The 21,265-nt window shown below is 38.6% G+C and overlaps 2 protein-coding genes across 2 annotated transcripts; one reads left to right on the top strand and one right to left on the bottom strand.

Annotated features, from left to right (window-relative positions):
• Nucleotides 1-8: 8 nt before the first annotated feature.
• Nucleotides 9-12,412, top strand: tram2 (translocation associated membrane protein 2). The gene is made up of 11 exons (XM_041804659.1): nucleotides 9-201; nucleotides 2,913-2,976; nucleotides 3,209-3,318; nucleotides 4,271-4,387; nucleotides 4,518-4,576; nucleotides 7,554-7,638; nucleotides 7,817-7,887; nucleotides 8,108-8,212; nucleotides 9,001-9,144; nucleotides 9,768-9,925; nucleotides 11,626-12,412. Exons 1-11 carry the CDS (start codon nucleotides 82-84, stop codon nucleotides 11,700-11,702), a joined length of 1,110 nt encoding a protein of 369 aa, XP_041660593.1. The 5' UTR covers nucleotides 9-81; the 3' UTR covers nucleotides 11,703-12,412.
• A 2,150-nt stretch (nucleotides 12,413-14,562) lies between these two features.
• Nucleotides 14,563-20,875, bottom strand: efhc1 (EF-hand domain (C-terminal) containing 1). The gene is made up of 10 exons (XM_041806028.1): nucleotides 20,743-20,875; nucleotides 19,981-20,202; nucleotides 19,610-19,894; nucleotides 19,365-19,514; nucleotides 17,616-17,808; nucleotides 15,900-16,129; nucleotides 15,661-15,798; nucleotides 15,340-15,553; nucleotides 14,947-15,118; nucleotides 14,563-14,830 (listed from the first exon to the last, which is right to left on the bottom strand). The coding sequence occupies exons 1-10, from the start codon at nucleotides 20,806-20,808 to the stop codon at nucleotides 14,827-14,829; spliced, it is 1,674 nt and encodes a 557-aa protein (XP_041661962.1). The 5' UTR covers nucleotides 20,809-20,875; the 3' UTR covers nucleotides 14,563-14,826.
• Between the last annotated feature and the right edge of the window lie 390 nt (nucleotides 20,876-21,265).

Here is a 21,265-nt window from a genome sequence, read left to right as displayed (position 1 = left end):
AGCGAGAAAGTTAACTCCTGAACTTCGTAGTCAGAAAAATTCAGATTTATAAAATAGCAGGGAAAACACCATAGACTGGACATGGCATTTCGCCGAAGAAACAAGAGTTACCCTTTCTTCAGCCAGGAGTTCTTAATTCAGAACCATGCCGACATCGTCTTCAGCTTGGTGATTTTCATTTTGATTGGATTGATGTTTGAGGTGAGATGAACTCAGGATTATCTTTTCTTCCCTCGTCCCACTCAGCTGTTTTAAGATGGCAAGACCGCTGCACATTCAAATATGTAACTTAGGATAAAGCTGTTCCTCTACGCTTTGAGCCATTACTAAGAGCAACAAACGTTTTGGCTGCATACAAGTCGTGTAATGGTGACTTAAGTCCTGTGGATACATTAGCTTTTACAAGTTTTTTGAACGATAAACTTGGACTTTGTCCGCAGTAAGAAGCAGCAACATATGTTTTAAAACTGCGCTAGAAAATTAAAGCTGATAATAGCTGCGCGTTGACAACATTGTCGACACGTTTTTACTCATTTTTTACGTTCTCTTCAAAGTTTCCACTGTTTCGAGAAGTGTTTCAATACTCACATCTGTTATAATGGTACACACGTTAGTGAATACTTATTAACAGTACTACTTCTCTGCTTAATTAAACTCACGTTTGACCTTTTGACAAAATCTTGTTCCAGTTTCCAGCAAAGAGTCCGCTGCAACATTTTGATTTCGAGATATGTAAATTACCAAAAAAGACCGATTAATAAAGGAAGTAGGCAGTTTTTGGACATTCAAATTAAAAGCCCCGCTGTTACCAAGAGCGTAATCCCGGATGTGCTTGATTTTTTTTACGGTTTTATTTTGAAAAGTGCAGACGGAAGTCGTATGACGTATCGTCGCTACCTTAACGTCTGTAGTTAACTGCCACGTCTCAATCTCTGAGCCACTGTGTGCTCAGCTGAACCAAAGACTACACTGACCTGAGGGATTTCGCCGCTGACATTCACTTTATGAATGAATTAGGTGTCCCATGAGACTGTACAGTGGACAACTAGCCTCTCAACCTGCCTGGTTTGCATAATGGCGAACTGTCAATCCGGAACCATGGTAGTTTTCACACAGCTGTCCGAGAGAAAGAATAAGTAGGGGATTTCCTTCAGTTTTCACATAACGGAAAAAGAGAACAGTTTTACAGTTGGCTGAAAATGTGACATTTAGAAACTGCCGGCTCACCTGTGGCCTCCCTTGGTGCGCAAGGAATGGCTGGTGGTGTCCAAATGGGGCCAATGGACTTAGAGCGTTCCTATATTTATGTTACTCAGTGTCAGTTATAGGCTGCTGTACTCAATTAAGATGGGCTACTTTGCGTCTTAATGTAACGTCATTCCATTATTGTCCTAGGGGAGTTAAAGGTAAATGGAGATATGCTATTCCTGGCTTTCATGAGTTTGTTAAACAATCCAAAATAACCATCTGGTTGCACTTGTTGCTAATATTTTATAACTTTAATTTAACCAAAGGTGTTGCTTACATTGCTTTAATTTAGGTGGTTACAAGCCTTTAAAAGTTAGTCAACACTAGTCCAAGGTATAGCTCAGTGCTGTTGTTCTCAGCTGTCAAGATGGACACATACAGAAGCGGATTAGGGCCATTTTTGATGGAGAAAATAATTTTGGGCAAGTCGAGATTAAAGTCGAAATGACGAGAACAAAGTTGAAATTTTGAGAATAAATTTGAAACAATTTCAAGATCAAAGTTGAAATGACGAGAAAAAAGTCGGAACTTGTTTTTACTAACAGCGGATCATAGACCCTGTGTGTTTATGTGGGAATGACAGAATCTCTTTGTTGTTAAATCCAATAATGAGGTATAATTTCACATATTCATTGATATGAGGCATAAGGCATTTTGTAGAGACAGTCATGATTCTCTGTTATTGCCTATAACAGAGAATTTGACATATTAATCAAGAAATACGGTATGGCATGCTCGACGGTAACCCTACTTGGACAAACTGCCCAAAATGCGGTGCCAGAGACATTTCAGGGATTTTGAGTCAATCTGCGCTGTAGATGGGTTAATTGCATTAAAATTTTTAATCAGATTAATCATGATGATGGATTAATCTGCATTAAAGCATTAATTTTGACAGCCCTAGTTGCTATGCTTGTCTCTTGTCTTTTTCCTCTTGATGCACACCCCTACCAACTGTATCAGACTGTGTACAGCAATTGCACCCAGACATAGTATGAAACAGTCGTGCCTAATGTGAAATTACCCTTAAAGTCTATAATGTACAGAGGCCCTAAGCAGACACAATTTGTTGCTACAGTATCGGTTTTGTTGAGCGGATGAGTAAATTTGGGTTCTTTTTTAAGATGCTGACTTATTTATTTATTTTTCTGGGGTAAAAAAGCTGTTTTTTTCCCTAGTTATGTGTCATTTTCTGAAGAGCTCCAGAAAACAACCAAAACAACCAGTTACATGAGTTACTCTGATGACCACTAAACCGGCACAAAGTGTCAGAAAAAATCATTTTAATTTAACAAGCACCTTAGCCCTGCTTAAAGGGGCTCTATGTAAGTTTCCAAAATACTTGGGCTACTGTATTGTTGCGCTTTATAAGCATTTTTTTTTTTTTTTTGACCTGTCGCTTAGTTCAAGTATATGCTTTGTTTCATCTAAGGTAAAAATAATAGACTCCGTGGGTACACTCAATATAAACTGTGGTTTGAGTTCTTTTAGGGATTCTGCTCCCAGTAGGCCTTTATAATGCTTAATGGGAGAATGCACTGACATCCTTACACTCATGCACAAATTCCTCTCACAAATCAAAATGCATAACACTACTTCTCATTCTCATTCAGATAAATTCACAGAAGTACATTACTCAGTATAATTTCTTCTCCAATTTCCAGGCAACAGCAAAGACAGCCATACTGTTTATTCAGCCACAGTACAATGTAACAACACTATCACCAGGTATGTAGAGCGTTCATTCTCATTAAATACTCTTTTAATTTACAGTCTGTGATCTGCAGAGGCTGCACAGTTTGGACTGTTCTGACATTACCACAGTTTCACTTCTGCTAATGCCGTTCCTGTGTGCTGCACTGTTCTTTTAAGGTCAACTTCACTGTGACAGCAATGTTTAAAATTAATTTTTATTGTAAACATAACCAGTGTGTGCTTTACCATTCCTGTGTGTGCTCAGAGGGAGAGGTGACGCTGTACCATTACGGATGGAAGGACAGTGCCACCATCCTTTTTTACTTCTTTATCGCCATCATCCTCCACGCTGTGGTGCAGGAGTATCTTCTGGATGTGAGTACACAGTATTACAACTAGTGGTTATACTGCGGCTCTAAGAGGAAGAAGCATGGGTATTTTGTAGCTGTTTTGTAAGCAACAACTACCGATCTAGGTCAGAAAAGGCTGAGTGATCACCAAAAATGACAGAGTTAAAATGAATTTGTTGGACATAGTTTCCAGGAAGGTTTACTTTTATTTTTTTGAAGCAATATGTGCGAAATTTTCTTAAGATAAATCCTGAAATTATCACAAAAAATATATTTATTCAGTGAATAATCTTAATTGGAGAGTTCTTTATTCATGTTAATTGAATTTCAGACCCACCTATTGACAAGTTTGTAAAGAGGTTATGCACCAGTTGGTTTAAGATGAATAATTCACCTTTCCCCTTTGTTTCCTATTAAAGGCAAGGAATGACACATCTTTTTATAAGACAGATTTTCAGAAATTATGTAGAAATTCTGGTTACTTACTTTAAATGCATTTGGCTACATTTTTATTTCTAATTGTGTATTTTTGCAGCTAGAATATGAAAAAAGCACATCCATGATTTATGTCATCCTTTTTCTAAGACTTCAGTAACTGAGCAATGCTAGATTTAGGTCAATTAGTTTGTTGGACAGGAAGCTAAAGCAGAATTTGATCCATCATAGAGTTCCTGCTTGTATGTCATTGTTTAGAAATAGGCCAGTGAGGAGGAATGATGTGTTATTTTAGCTCCATCAGCACGGTTTAAGATGTGTCTTGAAAGGAATACTTTTTCAGAGGAGGGTTTTCAGCAGCAGCTATAAATAGCTCTGCTGTCTTTTCTCGTCCTAGTTATTTGTGTTACTGTGACACTTCCTGGTGCATGACAATGATGGAGTCGACATGCCATCCATTCTCACTGTATACAGCTGCACTTGCTGCATGATCACTGCATGATCTGTGCCATCTTGTCATATGTTGTTGTTTGATGTTGCAGAAAGTGAACCGGCGTCTGCACCTCTCCAAGAGCAAGAACACAAAGTTTAATGAGTCGGGTCAGCTATGTGTGTTTCACCTGGTGTCGAGTGTGTGGAGTTTTTACATCCTCATTACAGTGAGTGACATTTTCAGATCACATTGTAGCCAGTCACAACTTCTTGGTGAAGGAAATGTCCCATTTTCTTTAAGTGTATTACATACTATTGAACAACAGTTTGAAGTGTTTTTATGTCTCATTCCTGCAGGAAGGATATCTCCTGCATCCCAGCAGCCTTTGGGAGAATTATCCCCATGTTCACCTCAGGTATGAGCCAAGACTTACCCTGTCTGTAACAATTTTATTAAAACATGTAAGAATTTTAGAGAATAGGGCAGTATAGCTTCAACATTTCAGCACATGTTTTTCTCAGTAAAGGTTTACATCTGACAAAAAACAAACAAACAATAATTAAACTACTTATTTTCATGTCAAGAAATTCCTTCAAGGTTTCTCAAGCAGATGTTTGCATCTAGTGTTCAGCTATTTTGTCCACACAGTAGTAGAAACTCAGGTTGCTCTCACAAGAGGTAATGTGTACCCTCCCCAATCATGTTTGACCCTCAAAGTCCAGCTTCTTTGTCCAGTATGAGTGCCCAAGCACAGTACACTTCATTGGCCCTGGCACTGATGTAGGAGGCGGGCTTCAGCACAGTATGATTGCCTATGCATGAGCACAGGTATCCAACTTGGATGTAATGTACAATCGATGCGCCACATTGAAAAATCCAGAAATCGAAGTGTGTAAGACAGCGCAGCTTTATTTGTAAAGCACTTTTTAGCAACAGGCCAATTCAAAGTGCTTCACACAAGACGGCCAAACATATTGATAAAGGAACACACCAGAAACATAAAAAACGTTATTTAAACAGCTGAAAACTCCACACGGAAATTAGGAAAAATAAAAAATAAAAAGAGAGAAAAGGCTTAAGACAGTCTGGCTGGAGACTGTTCATCTCTGACAGCCACTCTCACAAATCGTTCATCTGTGACGCCTTATATCTCAGAAGGGAAATACATGCTAAAATTATCAAAATAGAATCGGATTAAACCTTTGTTTAGAGTTGGGGTGGGTTAGGATACCAAAAATTAAAAACCTGACCAGAAAAACCTGATTACGAAATATTTAATAAAGTCGCGTAAACAAGTCTGCTTACAGATAAAAAAGCTTGTTTTCTATGAAAACATTCTAACACCGAAAATGTAGCTCACGTCGCTCCGTTAGTTGGGAGGACAACAAAGCTATGTAGCTAACAGAGCAAAAACTAAGCTCACAAAGCAGCTATGTAAGCTATGTGTCTACATTATCTCCGTGGCTATTTAAGTTAGCTTTAGCTATATTTGTTTAAGCTCATGTTTCAAAAGCTAACTTAGCTATAGATGACGGTGCTACCGTAGCTAAGGTAGCTAAAACTTAGCACACAAAGCAGCTTTGTAAGCCTTGAGATTTGCTGTCTACATATATACATTAGCTTTAGGTATGTTTGTGAAATCTCACATTGCTAAAGCTAACTTAGCTACATTGGATTATGTAGTAACGTCAATTACATAGTCAGCGTAGCTATGTAAGCTTTAGCTCAAGCTAACAAAGCTAAAGTGAGCCACTGTTTATGTAAATTCTTGTAAAACTGGTCCATACATAATTTAATCCCAGATTAGACCTGTGACCTTTTTCTCTGTTTTATTTATAAAATGTTTTAGTCTGTAATGTTTGCAGTGTGGTTATTTCATGAATGTAACTGTCAGACTTTGTTTATGAATAAAGTTGAATTGAAAAAAAGCATATATCTAAAACAGGAAACACGTTGTACAGGCAAATTACGGTAGTTGCTTTTTGAGTCATTGGGCATCTCAGATGAATGGTCTGTGAGAGTGGCCATCAGAAATGCACTGTCAGCAGCCAGACCCCTCTAAGAAAAGGAGAAAAAAATCTAGCTAACTGAAACTGCCGTCCTCCTGAAATCCTGTCGCTTCTACCCAGACATTAAATCATCTGACCCAGTGGGTACCATATTTTGTTTTCATGATATCACAACATGATGTCCTTGGTGGACCTCTGGTCTCCTTACTGCTACCTGTCCCCGTCTCAATTCAGTGGTTCAGGACTCAAGTGAAGTTTATTAATTCTCTTGAAACATCTTTCAGAGGTGAGTAAGGTGGACACATCTGCCCTTCTCAGAGAAAAAAGCAAGTAATTACTTAAAAATGTGTGCTATTATCTTTTATTTTCAAATTAAAAAATGCCTGAATGTAAAATAAATGATGACAGTAAGAAATTACTGTCATCAGTCCAGTAGATTTACTGGAATGATGTCAATAAACAGAAAATTGAAGCTGCTATTCAAACTCATGAACACACAAAGTTAAAGAAGTCTCAGTGGAGAACCTTTCAGGTTTAGTAAGAGGACTTTACCATCTTTTCATTCTTCAGAGGCTACAGATTTAATCTCAAACCAGTTTTTTCTTCGAAAAATAGAGACCCACTGTCTTATAATGCTTTTTAGCTTATCTTATGATACTCTACAGAGCTCATTCACTGCTTCACTCTCAGGCTCACCTGTAACACCTCTGCTCCCCTGTCACACACCAGCCTCTGCTGCTCTGTCCCCTCCTCCTCCTAAAGGAGCAGTGCCACTGTGGAGCAGGTACATAACGGAAATAAATAAAAAAATGAATAAATCATACTGGCCCAAAAGTTTGTCAACCCACCGGGAAATGCCCGGTATGCCAGATAGCAAGTCCATCCCTGCTTGCAGAGTTTGTCTGAGTGTCTCCATTGTAGACGAAGGGGGGGGGCTAAGGGGGCGACTCCCTGCATTAGCGGTGTGCTCGGCCAGCGAGTGGAGGCTATTTAAAACTCGTGGTAACTCAGTTCAAGTCGACAGTAGGAGCAAATAACTTCAGTCTTATCTGGCATGATCTAAAAGCTGAACCTGCCATTCAAAAGTCTCTGTCCTTTATCCATTTCTGCTCGCTTGCACTGCATCACAACGGCGCTGTCTCCTGATCTGGCAAACTACTGGATGGGTCGAGGGTCACACAGAGCGCGCATGCGTTTATCACGTGTCAAAAAAATGTGTGGCATTAAAAGTTATTTGAGTTAACATGTTATTAACTTTGACAGCCCTAATTTAAACATTTTTATTTAGTTGTAGGATAAAGATCAAACCAGGAATTCTGGCACATCTCTGAATTTCTCTGCGCCCTGCCTTTTTCATTCCTCATGTCTGTCTTTGTGCTGCAGGTTTCAGGTGAAGTTTTTCTACCTCACTCAGCTGGCGTACTGGCTTCATGCCCTACCGGAGCTCTACTTCCAGAAAGTACGCAAGGTCAGTAAGAAAGCCTGGGAACCGGAGGAGCTCTGGACTTTGACTAGATAAGCTGCCTGCGTGTGTGAATGTGTGTGTCAGTTTGCGTATGTTTGAACAACATGGAAAGTAAAACAGAAAAAAAGAACAGGATTTAAAAGTGTTGTACCTTTGCAAATAAAGTCTGTTTGTTTTTCAGGAGGAGATTTCTCGGCAGCTGCAGTACATCTGTCTTTATCTGCTTCACATCTCTGCAGCATATTTGTTAAAGTAAGTATCAGCTCTGGAAAGCTGCACACATGAAGTCTTATTAAAATACAAACAGTGTAAAAGTTACCAAACATTACATGTCTTGGCAGTTATGCTTCACTCCTTTGATTTTGCATATTAACTCTATAGTAGCTTAGATATGGTTAAAGATAATCCAGAAATAAAGCCTTTTTCATGCATCCACTAATCTCTTATTTTTGCCCTCTTCTGTCTTGTGCAGTATGAGTCGTGTTGGTCTGGTGCTTCTCTTTCTTCAGTATGTGTCAGAACTGGGCTTCCACATCGCCAGACTTTTTTACTTCACAGATGAGAACCATCAAAAAATGTAAGAAACTCCACTGGGCTCAATGATACGATATATACGATATGCTCAGACAGATCACAAGAGAGGGAGAGTGGTATCCACAGCAGTGAAGATATTCAGTACAAAATTGACCTTTAGTGTGATATCACTTTTATACAACAGTTTCATGACTAGCCTATAAACATAGGCAGAAAATAGGCGTTCCTTCATTGTTAACAATAACCATCCAGTCCAAACACTCTACATCCTCAAAAAACTTTCATCTACATGAAAATGTAAAGATGCACCGCTATGGGCAAGGGCCTGTCAACAGTCATCTGCCCTTCACTGTGCAGGTAAAGCAGCTTTTACAGACATCCTTGACGTTAACATTTTTTCAACGTTTCCTTAAAATGACCCAAATCATATCAAATCTAAAACCACCAATGTTGACGGCAGGGCACCCATATGCACATTTGCACAAATTAATCTATTTACTGCTCTTAAATACAGACAGAAAGCTCACTGTGGTAAAAGGCCTCACCTCATATGCACATGTGCACTAGGTAATCTATTTACTGTACTCTAATACTGTAAGAATGCTCACTGTGGTAAAATGCCTCATCTTGTGCACATTTGCGCTACTCAATGTGAACTTATCAATAATTATCAATAATTTCAATGTGAAATTATCTCATTTGCCTCATGTAAATCTATAACTTCTGATAGCTTAAAATTCATACTTTTCTCTGTTTACTTTGATAATAACTGGCTTCATCAGGCTGTTTTTTATAGCTGGCTACATTTGTGGTGTTTTTTGCTTGTATCAGGTTTGACCTGTGGGCGGTCAGCTTTGTGTTTACTCGAATGGCCACTCTGACCCTGATGTTCCTGGCTGTTGGGTTTGGATTGGCCCGAGCTGAGAACCAGGGACTGGACTGGGAGATGGGCAACTTTAACACTGTCTTGATAAGGTAAATGACCTCTATCTGACATGTGGGGATAATGATCAGTTCTGTGGTGCTGCTATGACATTTTACAGCTGATACAACAACTATAGTGTTAAAAATATAGTTGTAGCCCATAAAAAGGTTGACCGTTTAATGCTTATTGCCTTATATTATAAATTCAGTGAAGGTAAACTATAATTTTGACTCTGATTCACAGAAATTAACTTAATTTTGACTTTTATTACATTAAGATTTTCATGTAAAAAAATGAATTTTGACCTTTCAAAACATAAGCTGTCAATTTAATTACAGTATGAATAGAAGGAACATAGTTATCAATTTTTTAAGTGACAGGCTATTTCTAGTTGATTTATTCTGACTTTGTAACACATTTTGACCAATATTCATACCTTTATTTGTAATAACGCTTGACAGTAGCACTCTGTCCAAGGAGAAAACAGAAGAAAAGTAGTTTTCTTGACAAAAGACAGGGGTTGAAATGCAGAGGGAATGTCAAGAAATGTAAACAAATACGCTGATTACAAACACACTCACCAGAAGCTTGACAATAAGTGTTTTAATTCATCAAGTAACGTCTAGTCTGTTTTCCAAATCACACTAATCTTCCTGCCTTGGGGCCCTTTCAGGATGACTCTTCTACTGCTGGTATGTTTGACCCAATCCTGGCTTCTCTGGAAGTTTATTCGCTTCCAGCTGAGACGCTGGAGGGAGTTCAGACACGAACAGGCTGTGCGCAAGAAGACTGCTACGAAACAAGCCCTGCGGCCCCTGAAGAGAGACTCACGTGAGTGTTAACACCTGCTCCAACATGTTTTACAACACCCTGACATGATCTTCTCAACAGTTACAAAACAAGTTGGCTACATAATGCATCTCAGCTCATGTGACAAACTTACAGTATTAATACAGAAATTCTGTAAAATCCAGGTTTTAGGTCTCACTGGTATAACCCTCAATTTGTTTTTGGGTCTGTCCCAAAAAGAAAAACAAGTTTGAAACCATCTTCCTGTAAGATGATATTCACTGTGTTCAGCAAAGTTCATAGCTTGCAGTTTTGTATCTTTTTTTTCATAACATCTGTTTTTGCCTTTGAGAGTTTACACCTCAGTATTGTTTTCAGTCTGTTTCATAATCAACTAAAAACTTTCACAGTAGATGTTGGACTTAAGAGTTAGTCTCGTGGTACCAGGTAGGTAACTCAAAAAATGAAGAAAAAAGAATTATGAAACATAGCTTAGCCTCTTATTGAAACAAACAAGATGGAGCAAGAGCTGCTTGTTTGGAATGCCATATTCAATGCTTATAAAAAGTATTTACCCCCTTTGATAATTGTTTTTTCTTAAATGAGTCATGGTCAATATAATTTTGCTTTTTATATTTTTAAAGAAATCTCTAATTTCAAAGATGAAACAGATGTTTATAAAATAATTTTAATTAACCAAAAACTGAAAGTTAAAATAAGAGACCAAATAAATATTCATCCCCTTTAAAGTGACTGACCTTATTCAAGAGAAGTCCAGCCAACTGGTGCATGTAGTCTCACAATTAGTGAAATGAGGGTCATCTGAGTGCAATGAATGTGTATCATGTGTAGTATAAAGACACCAGTGTCTGGAAGGTCCAGTCACTGGTTAATCAGTATTTCTGGCTACTATTTCACCATGAAGACAAAAGAACACTATAAGAAACTCAAAGAAGAGGTTATTGAAATGTACAAGTTTGTGGATGGAGACAAAAAAAATCAAGGCGCTGAACATCCTCTGGAGTTGAGTTAAATCCATCATAAAGAAATAGATGCAGCATCATGCTGTGGGGATGCTTCTTTGCAACCTACCCTGAAAGGTTTGTAAAGTAAAACACATAAAAATAAAAGAAATGCAATGGTAAATGAAATGGAATGAAATGATGAAATTAATGCAGTGAAATATAGGAAAATCTTATTCAGTCTGCGAGAGAACTATGGATTGGGAGAAGATTTGCTTTCCAGTACATGACCCGATGCATACAGCAAAAGCTACATGGACATGGGCTAAAGACAACAAGGTGAGTATTCTGGAGAGGCCGGGTCAAAGCCCAGACCTTGATTCAATTAAGAATTTGTGGCTGGACTTGAAACTGGCTGTTCATGCCCCTTTCATGTGCAACCTGACAGAGCTGGAGCAGTTTTGCAAAGAATGGTCCAGATGTGCACACAGACTCAGTGCTGTGATTGCAACCAAAAGTGCATCTACTAACTTGAAGGGTCTGAATAGTTATGCAGTCATTAGTTTTAACACATTTTTAATTGATTGACATTACTTTGTAGAAATCTGTTTCCACTTTGATATCAAAGAGTTTTATTTTTGTTGTCAAAAGGTCAAATTATATTTGCCATGACTGATTCATAAAACCAGTAAAAGGGTAAATATCCAAAGGTGAATTCTCTCTATAGGAACAGTGTCATACCTTTTAGTCTTGACTTTTGACCTCTGTTTCTCTCTGCAGTGGGTCATCATGAAAACGGAGTACTCAAGGCTGAGAATGGAGCTTCTCCTCGGACCAAAAAACTAAAATCTCCCTAAGATATCACACTGACCGGCCTGAACAGCTACCTTAGCACTGGCTGAGGTTTCTCATCAGCACAACGAGGAAGCTTGCGAGCTTCCTGTTGATTGTGTACTGAGATGTTACAAAGACTCAGTCACAACAGACTTTGGCTTGAATGCTGGAAAAACAAAAAAATCCACGGGAACCTCTCAAGCCTGACAGACATTTACTCTTCTCATCATATCAGTATTTTTTATACATCCACGCAGCCTGCTATCCTTCCCCAAGGAGCACCATTGTACGCAGAATGATTCAAATGTTAAGTGTGTGACACACATGCTGTTGTGTGTCAGCGCTGAATGTGTCGATCCTCATACATAAGTACTGTATTGGTCGTAGTGTTGTCTGATGCTGCAGCTGTTTTTCAGCTTTCAACATTGAGCCGCCTTTGCTTGTTTTCTTGTCTGTTCTTTTGGAGCAGAAACATGTTACTGATCATGTCATCGTCTGATGTTATTGTATGATATGAGCTCACTGGGTCCTGGTCTTAACATGAATCCTCAGCCCTGTCAGAGGAGGGATTTTAGATGATCATAGTGGTCACCTGAGATCCTCCCAATGATTTATCTCCATTTAAAATCCTACATGTCACTGGTCACATAACAAACAAGCATCAAGTACGTATGATGGATATTACCGCATGCCATTCCATTTTTTTGTTCTTTTATTTTGTTAATTACTTTATTAAATAATGCAATTTTCTGAAAAAAGGTTTTCTCCTTATATTGTGAGTATTTTCTTTTACAAGTTTCTGTCTTCTCACTTTATTCATATAAAAAAAGTAAAACTCTCAATTGGTGGTCATTTACCAATGGCAAGCAGAGATAATTAGATGCAAACGTTGTGGCATTTCAGTTCTTTTTTTTAAGAAAGGTGAACCAGGTGGATTGTAGAAAATGCTTACATAGTGTCATTGTTTTAGAGGTGTCGTGAAGCCAAACAGAGGTGGTTGCTAAATGTGGAATGCTAACTCTTCCTATCTTTAGATATTTTCATTCCATAAATTCAAAAGTGATCCCCTCCTCCCTTTTTGCCCTTGCTTTCCTCACCCCTCCCTCCCACATTTTTATCTCTATTCTTTCTTCCCTCCAATGCATAAATCCCATTGGGGTTCACTGTGCCCAGGAGTTACAGTGGATCCCCAAAGCTACCCCAAACTGATGTCAGCAAGACATTCAACATCAACGGATTCAGATTGTCTAATGCATCCTGTTGATGGTGTGGCACTTGCTACTGAAAATTCTGTAAAAATGTGATCTCTAATGTGGACATCACAGGGATGCCTTTGCTATTGCAGAAAGCCTACAGTTGACACGAGAGGAACTGCAGTTTTTTTGCACTTCTGCAGTAGCTTCATTTTTCAGCACTGGAGGTTGCAACTTAAACAGTTGAAGCATCCACCTTCTCTGCTCTTAGCTTAATGCAAATGACAATGACAGCATGCGAGGAAATACTAACATGACACAGGTCTGTAGCACATCAGTCTGCTTTTATTTTGTTGGATTTGTTTTTGGAGCCTTTATTTTGGATAAGACAGTGGACAGAATAGGAAATTATGGAGAGTGTGGGACTTTAACAAGAGAAAGAAGCTGTGACATAACCCCCCATCCCGAGCCACCAGTTGATAGCTATACTTTACATACAGTGCAAATATAAAGTATTCATCCCCTTGGATGTTTTACCCTTTTATGATTTTATAAATCAATCATGGTCAATATAATTTAACTAAAAAAAAAGGACAAAAAAGCTATTTAATGTTGAAATGAAAGCACATTTCTACACAGTAATGTCAATTAAATAAAGTAAAATAAGTGACTGAATAAATATTCACATCTTTTAAAGTGACTGTGACCTAATTCAACAGAGGTCCAGCCAATTGGTGCTAGTAGTCCCATAATCAGTGAAATGGGGATCACCTGAATGTGGTACATGTGTCTCAAGTGATTGTAGTATAAAGACATGTGTCAGGGAGGTCCAGTCTCTGGTGTATCAGTATTCCTGACTACCATTACACCAAGAAGACAAAAGAACACTCCAAGAGAAAATGTTACCAAAAAATACAAGTCAGGGAATGGATTAAAAAAACATTCCAAAACACATAGCGTCACCCGGAGTCCATTTAATGTGTATATCTGTCTAGATCAGGCTTCCTCACTGAGTGACCGTGCAAGAAGGAGACTATTGAAAGAGGCCACCAAGACACCTATGACTACTCTGAAGGAGTCAAAAGTTTCAGGACCTGAGAAGGAAAGGACTCTTCTTAGAACAACTGTTGCCTGGGTTCATCACCAGTCAAAGCTTTATGGGGCAGTGGCAAAGAGAAAGCCACTGTTGAAGAAAACTCAGATTACATCTCCACTAGCCAAAAGGCATGTGGGAATTCCATGGTCAAGAGGAAGAACGTTCTTTGTTCTTATGTGACTGAAATGGTGCTTTTTGGCCAGCAGACAAAATGATAAGTTTGGCAGATACCAAACCTGACACACCATCTCCCCTGTGAAACATGGTAGTGGCAGCATCATGCTGTGGGGATGCTGGCAACTGTCCCTAAAAGGCTTGCAAAAGTAACAGGTAGAATGAATACGGCAAAATATAGGAAAATCCTGGGGGACAGTCTTATTCAGGCTACACACACATTGTTTAAAGACAACAAGGTGAATGTTCTGGAGTGGCCGAGTCAAATCCCCTTTAATTGACATTACTTTGTAGAAATCTGCTTTCACTTTGACATTTAAGAGTTGGTTCTTTGATTTTTAAGGTCAAAAAAGACAAAGTATATCAACCATGATTGATTTATAAAAACCAATTAAAGAGTAAAACATCTAAGGGAGTAAATACTTTTTATAGGCACTGTATATATAAATTTGTTCTTGCACAGAATGATGGAGTATTGGAGTATTTGATAAACTCTTAACACTGTCAGATTCTGCCTAATCAATCACCTTTTACACAGAACAGAGTACAGTGTTATGCCATTTTTAAAGACATGGTAACATTAAGACAACAAAAGGGTGTGAGCCAAAGTCTTGGGATCTGATTTATTAGGACCTGAACATCATTCCAGTCTTTCCAGGTCATGAAGTTGGCTCTGCCTCATCATTACCTGATCAAGAATAAGAAAAACCATCAGCATCATTGATTGTGTAAATCAAAAACATACTTACCGTATACAGGAAAATATTTACAATCTATTGTTTCCAAAGAAGAAAGAGCGCTTACTGGCTGATAAGATTTTTGCCAGTGGGGTCAGCGGTCTTGTTATTAGTCATCCCCACACCCATCTTCTGGTGCAGAGACTGTAAAGTCTGAACAGGGATCTGGCTTGAGATAGACTCAAGATACTTAAGCACAAATTGGTCAGCATCTGTCAGCACAAAGCGATGGCTAAAAACTGCAAAAAAAAAAGAGACACAGGAGAGCAGAAGGATGTCATGAGCTGAGGTTATGTGTTAAGTGATGAGCCAATAGAAGAGAATTGAGTTCGGCTTGAAATCATTACAGAAAGCTTCTTAAAAGCTGTCATTTCTTAATAAAAGCTGAAGCCGTTTCTATTAGTATCCTTTATATAAAAACAAGAATACATTATCAATGTAGACTGTTGAACAGTGTTACCTTCCACAGTGGCTCCGATAGCTAAGTCAGCAGGTGAGTAAAACTCAGGATTTTCCACTGTAGAGCCTGGCTTGGGGATGCGTGTCTTTTTCAGGAACTTTCCCCCGATGATGCCAGAGTTGCGTGTGGGCTTTTCAAAAATGCTGATCATGTCATCTGCCAAAAAGTATGACAGTACAAAACGTCGGCCTTCGTCCTCAGGGTTCTGGGAGTCCTAGAATGTTGCAGAAATGAGACAAGGAAAGGAATAATCTGTGCTGTTGTTTCACCCGCTGGGAAAGTCAGTCAGAGAAGAACAGGTGATGCCACATTCTGACTCACCAGCCTGGCGCTGTAGTGCAGCACTTTGTTTGCGTTTTCTAGTATCTTCTCTAAGTTCTTCTTTGGAGGCTCAGGATGTAAAGATAAACAATTCTGGAGAGAATCTTCAATTGAACCAAAACCATTGTAGGGAGGAGCCTGCTGAAAGCATAAGTTAAAAATGTTATCAACATAAAGGCCCAAAAATTATGTAGTTTTGTAAAGGAAAACTGCCCTGAAAAAAACTTTAAGTTTCTCACCTTCTCCGTCCTCCTTTGAGGCTTGTCCGTCTTCTTTGGTATCTCTATTGGCTTTATCTCCAGATCAGGGTGGTTCTTCTGATAATATTCCTTAGTGAATCCATCACAGTCATAAAGGTGGAAGCGACGACCCAGCAGCTTTATCGTCTGACCCACCAGGAAGTCTTTGGGGGAGTAGTACTCATCCACTTCTTCTTTTGAAACCTCCAGTACGCAGCTCGGAAACACCTCTAGAACGAAATACAGGGTGTGGCAGCTAATCAGGAGAACGCCAGCATATTTCTGTATTGACATTCATTTTTTACTTGTTTGTTCTTCATTTCATTTAGATGTTCTTTTCTCATTTTAAATAAAACTGTTTTGCTCTTTTTAAGATACTGCTTTTTAAAGGGTCTTTAATCTTATTTAAGGTAAGATTCAAGCGCTTTTAATGTGCATTTTCAAGCTTTTCCAGCACCTAACAGCTATGATAACTTATCGGTGTTGGTATCTATAAATTTTCATATGTACTTAAAATTATCATTTTAAAACCAAGAATGGTATAAACAACCAAAGTTGTGTTCCATCATAGTAGTCTAAAGATGGATGGCACACCAAAGGAAGCACATTAAAGTCATAAAATATTGGGCCAACAAATAACTTTATTTTCAAACAATGAAAAATGATGTTATGGCCTCATTTCTTTTAAAAGAGACTGATTTTTCCCAACATAATCTAATCCCTTATTTTATCACCATATAATGTGAAAGATCCTCTGACGTAATTCTCTTTAAAACAAACTGTTCTGCCGGATAGCTATTTGTAACCCTCTGAGCCCGAAGCTTTCTTTACACCATCTTGTCTTGCCTGGACTTATCATCTTAAAAAGCTTGTAAAACTCTCTCCCTGTGGTGCACACTCAAGCTCTAAGCATCTTTTTGTGGGACAATTGGGCTTTAAGATAAAGTGTGCTGCAGTGATGTCAGTTGAATTAAAAAAAAAAGTTGTTGCACTAGGGGCTGAAGATAAAAGTAAATTAAAACTAAAAGATTTGTATGTGTGACACACAGTGAACAATGGTGACTATGATTTTTTTATGGCTCAAACTTCTCCTATCCCTTAGAGACCAAAAAGGGAAAAAATAATCATTCTGCCACAAAAAGTCTTCAGAATATTGACATATTTACAAAAAAAAAAGTCCTTGTGCTTTTTTGAATTGGCCACATCACGGGCTCTCTGTCTCTCTTTCTCTCTATAAAGAGCTATTCAGGCAGTCTCCACCACAGTGTTAAGGTGTGCGCAGTTTGGCGAAGCATGACTTGGTTGTCACAGCCCATGTGACAACCATATTGGGAAAAACAATACGGTTGCTAATGCCAAACTCGTGGCAGAAACAATAGAAAATGGATTAAAAAAATTAAAGAAAACTCAATCAATAACTTAATTACTGGTGTGTATTTTATCTTTAAAGACCAGGGAAAGACACGGATGTTCCAGGGTTGCAAGAGAATCCTCTCATTGGGAGGGCACAATGGAGGCCTTCCAGAGGGAAAAAGTCAGTGGCTATGATTTAGTTTATATGGTTCAAAAGTTATTTAATTTTTCATAATTTTTCATAAGGGTTTATGTGACAGAACATTTTCCGAAATCCAAGCATGTTTCACATCTTGAAAACACATTAAAATGCAAGCATTTCAAGGATTTCAAAGAACCGTACAAACCCTGCTTTTTACGTACCAGACTCCGGTTTGATTTTCTTGGGCAGCTTCTGTCTCCGCATCAGAACCGGAAATGGATCCCTGCCACTGTTTGGTTTGTGGATCTCTCTGATCTCCACCGTGTCGTCTGCCAGAAAGTACTGAATGGTGACAGGCCTGGTCTCCCCATACAGGGAGTGTGACTCATCCCAAAAGGCAAAGAAACGCAGCACCTGAAGAAGAAGGAATGAAGCTTAAATACCGAACCTTTGAGGGATTGAAAGTAAAAAAAAAAAAATTAAAGGACAGAGGAGAGAGATGGGAAATATTTGGAGGAAAGAATAGTGGAAGACAGGCAAATGTCAAAGAGCAACTTAAACCTACAATGGCTGTGAGGGCTGCAGTCTCTGCACATGAGGAGCAAGGTATGACTGCTGAGCTAACCAAAGACTATGGCTTTTAGAGCTGAATCTACATATTTTGCATGTTTGACATGGGTTTGAATCACTTCAGAAAGGCATCAATATAGCAGCAGATAAAGAATTGCTACATCATGTTTAGTATGCAGAAATGTTAGTTTCTGCTTATTTAGTACTGTTCCTTTTTTGAGAAATCCTTTGACTTCTTTGTACATTGAAATATCTATTTTCCCTTCATTGAAATGTTGCTTATTTTAGGCATCTTTGCTTCCTAGTCTCCTTTAGCTCCCCTTGTAATTGTAAACACAGGCCCCATCTTAAACTGCAGAAACACGGCATTTCAGGAAACAAAATAAACCAACTTAGCACTCCTGAGAGGACTTTTTTGATGTGTCTTTATGTGATACAAGACTATCCATTAGAATGGAGTATTTCTTTTCAGTCATGTTTAATGTCCGAAATCGCAGCCACTGGGTACATCTTAGAAGAAGTGAGAAACGACGGGTGGCAGAAAGACTTTGGTAATATTTTCTACAACAAAGATTCCCAATAAGTTTCCCATTTTAATGTGAAAATAAAACACGAGGACTTCTTTGTTAAAAATTACTAATATTACTCATAGAGGACAAAAACAGCAAAGTGAAAAGAAGCACTGTGTTGTCCACAGGAGGCGCCAAAATCAACACAAACTGAAAGCTCCACACAGTTGGTTAAAGGTCCCTAATTATGCAAAATACACTTTCCAGGCTTTTCTGGCAAAAATATGTGCCCTCTGGCATGTCCACAATCTCCCCAAGAATTACAACCCCACCCCCCTCTCCATTTTTCAGAAAATGTATGCTGAAACAAGCTGTTGTCAGATTTTCCCCTCATAGTGTCATGTAGGGAGTTAGCACCAGCCCCAGGTTTGGTTGGCCCTCCCCACTTGCCAGCTGAGAGGAGGATCGTAAGTGCTACATCCAGGTCCTGAGAGGGGCGTATTCAGGGGCGGAGTCAGACAGCTCAGTAACATTTAAAGCCACAGACATAGAAACCGCTCTTTGGAGCAGGGCTGAAACAGAGGGATTTTTAGACATGCAAAAATCCAATACTGGAGTGTTTTTTCAGCAACAAACTTCACAGGCATGTTTTGGGGACCTCTGAGACCGATATAAACTTGTCCTAAAGGAGTCAAATATGTGACCTTTAAGTTACTCAAACCAGGAAACCTAGTTGTTGATGAATATTGTAGTTCCCTCTGATATTTTAAAGTCATTATAACACAATGAAGGCTATAAACTATTAAATAAGATCAGAAATAGCTTCAATAAAAAGTAGAATTGCAATTCTGATTCTCCAGGTGAGTCTACAATAAAAGGGCTCTTCTTTACCTTACGGTCCATGGTTAGAAAACGATACATGCTGTCAAATTGAGAGTGTGTTGTGAAAGAAGGCAGAGGGTTTTCACGACATTTTCTACTAGGATCCACAGGCATTGGTTCAGGCTCGTTCAGTACAATGCCCTCACTCTCCATGAATTCCTTTAAGTAATATGAGAAAGATCCATTAGTTTGATACATAAAAACAAGACACACACTCTGCAGAGCAAAAGCATTGACATAGATGAGTTTTGTACCTTTGTAAACATGTCACACTGTACGATGTGATACTTGACTCCATACACCTCCAAGTCAATGCTAAGGTTAAGGTCCTTCCAGAGATAATAATCACCACGCTCATTCTTGGGCAGTCGCTGCCGTTTAATTCTTTTCCCTTGTGGTAACCCAGAATTCTCCACCATCGGCTCAATAATGCACATGCTGTCATCCTCAAGGTAGTAGTAAATGACCACGGGGCGTATACGATACTCTTCATCAGGGGAATAAATATTTTCCTGTAAGTATGCATAGAAGCGCAGCACCTACAGGACAAGTAGAACAAGAGACAAACACAGGTTTAGTCATTCTGAAACAGAAATATTCAAGTTCTTGTCTTGAATTATTGTACCTTTTTATCCAGGGCCACATGAGCTGGGATGAACTCTTGAGGGAGGCCCCGGTGAAGTGAGCCATAAGTGACATCTGGTTTCTCAAAGGTCATGTTGTTGATCTCCTCCTGGATCAGTTTCTCTGATAAGAGAGGGTCCTGTCCTATGCCCACGGATGGGCGCTGAGGCAGAGCGTAGCCATTCTTATAGTCCAGAGTCTGAGGCCGGTGAAAGGCTGATTTCTGCATGGAGGCATTGTTTAGGAGGGAATAAATTAGCTCTGGACAGGCATATTTAAGATTTTCAAGCAACAGTCTGGGATTTTTCCACTTCTGCCATGTATTAAACTCAAAGGCATTTACTGCTTGAGCCAATAATGTGATATATAAACTGATAAATATGACATAATAGTGAACAGAATAAGCTACAAAAAAGCAACACTGTTTTAAATTGTGACAAAATCTTCTACAGATGATTACATTTTACAAATCATGATAAAAATCCATAATAAACTCTAATCCAAGCAAATAATGCTCCTCCGCCACAGCAGCGGGTAGCATTTGTAGCTAATATCATCCCATATCCGGTCTGAATAGCACTATTAAAACATGACCCAGTCATATGTATAGTGAAGGAATGCAGGGATAACATAGGCCTACTTACATAAAACATAAATACAGATACCTAATAACATTTATTCTGGGTATAAGTAGCAAAGATTACGCTAAGGTTACTTTAAGTTACGTTAAGGCTAATTCCATTATTTAACTCTAAACCCTTACCGTTACATCCCGGAAAGTGTATCCCGGTAAAAATGGTAACCCATGGCTATTCCAGTACCAAGACATTGTCCGTCCTAATGGAGATTTGTTGGTTTTTCGCTTTAACAAGATGAAAAACACATTAACTACCGGATTTTGTACATAAAACTGGACTTTTTGCCAAATTAAACGGCGGAATAGCAGCCTCTACCTCTGTAAGTTTGTGGTTTCCATGGAAACAGGACGACGGAAACGTATTCGAGGAACAAACGTAAATTAAAAAAAAAAAAAAATATAGAGATTAAATGTCTATGAAAAGATTTTAAAATATTGTCATAATGACAACATTCAAAACTAATGTAATTAGTTTAATATCATACATAAGCCGTTTTGAATCAATATCTCTGATGAGTAGTTTCCTTGCTATTTACTTGAAACTGATAAAGAAAAATAGCCGAAAGATAGACTTTTTCAAGAAAATATTTTCTATTGTTGTTAATAATTGTATTCTGAATTGTTAGACCGTTTTACCCACTCTCCATCT

This window comes from Cheilinus undulatus, linkage group 14 (genome assembly GCF_018320785.1).
Source record: "Cheilinus undulatus linkage group 14, ASM1832078v1, whole genome shotgun sequence".
Taxonomy (NCBI): Eukaryota; Metazoa; Chordata; class Actinopteri; order Labriformes; family Labridae; genus Cheilinus; species Cheilinus undulatus.
Note: the sequence above shows the minus strand (reverse complement) of the source record. Positions and strands in the feature narration are given on the sequence as shown.

What these genes read in the sequence shown, in the direction of transcription:
- tram2 (XM_041804659.1), top strand. Translation starts at nt 82, where the DNA reads ATGGCATTTCGCCGAAGAAACAAGAGTTACCCTTTCTTCAGCCAGGAG. An exon ending in TATCCCCATGTTCACCTCAG is followed by an intron (nt 4,577 to 7,553) that starts GTATGAGCCAAG and finishes TTTGTGCTGCAG; the next exon opens with GTTTCAGGTGAAGTTTTTCT. An exon ending in ACTTCCAGAAAGTACGCAAG is followed by an intron (nt 7,639 to 7,816) that starts GTCAGTAAGAAA and finishes TTTGTTTTTCAG; the next exon opens with GAGGAGATTTCTCGGCAGCT.
- efhc1 (XM_041806028.1), bottom strand. Translation starts at nt 20,808, where the DNA reads ATGTCTTGGTACTGGAATAGCCATGGGTTACCATTTTTACCGGGATAC. An exon ending in AGTGTGACATGTTTACAAAG is followed by an intron (nt 19,515 to 19,609) that starts GTACAAAACTCA and finishes TATTACTTAAAG; the next exon opens with GAATTCATGGAGAGTGAGGG. An exon ending in TATCGGAGCCACTGTGGAAG is followed by an intron (nt 15,119 to 15,339) that starts GTAACACTGTTC and finishes TTTTTTTTGCAG; the next exon opens with TTTTTAGCCATCGCTTTGTG.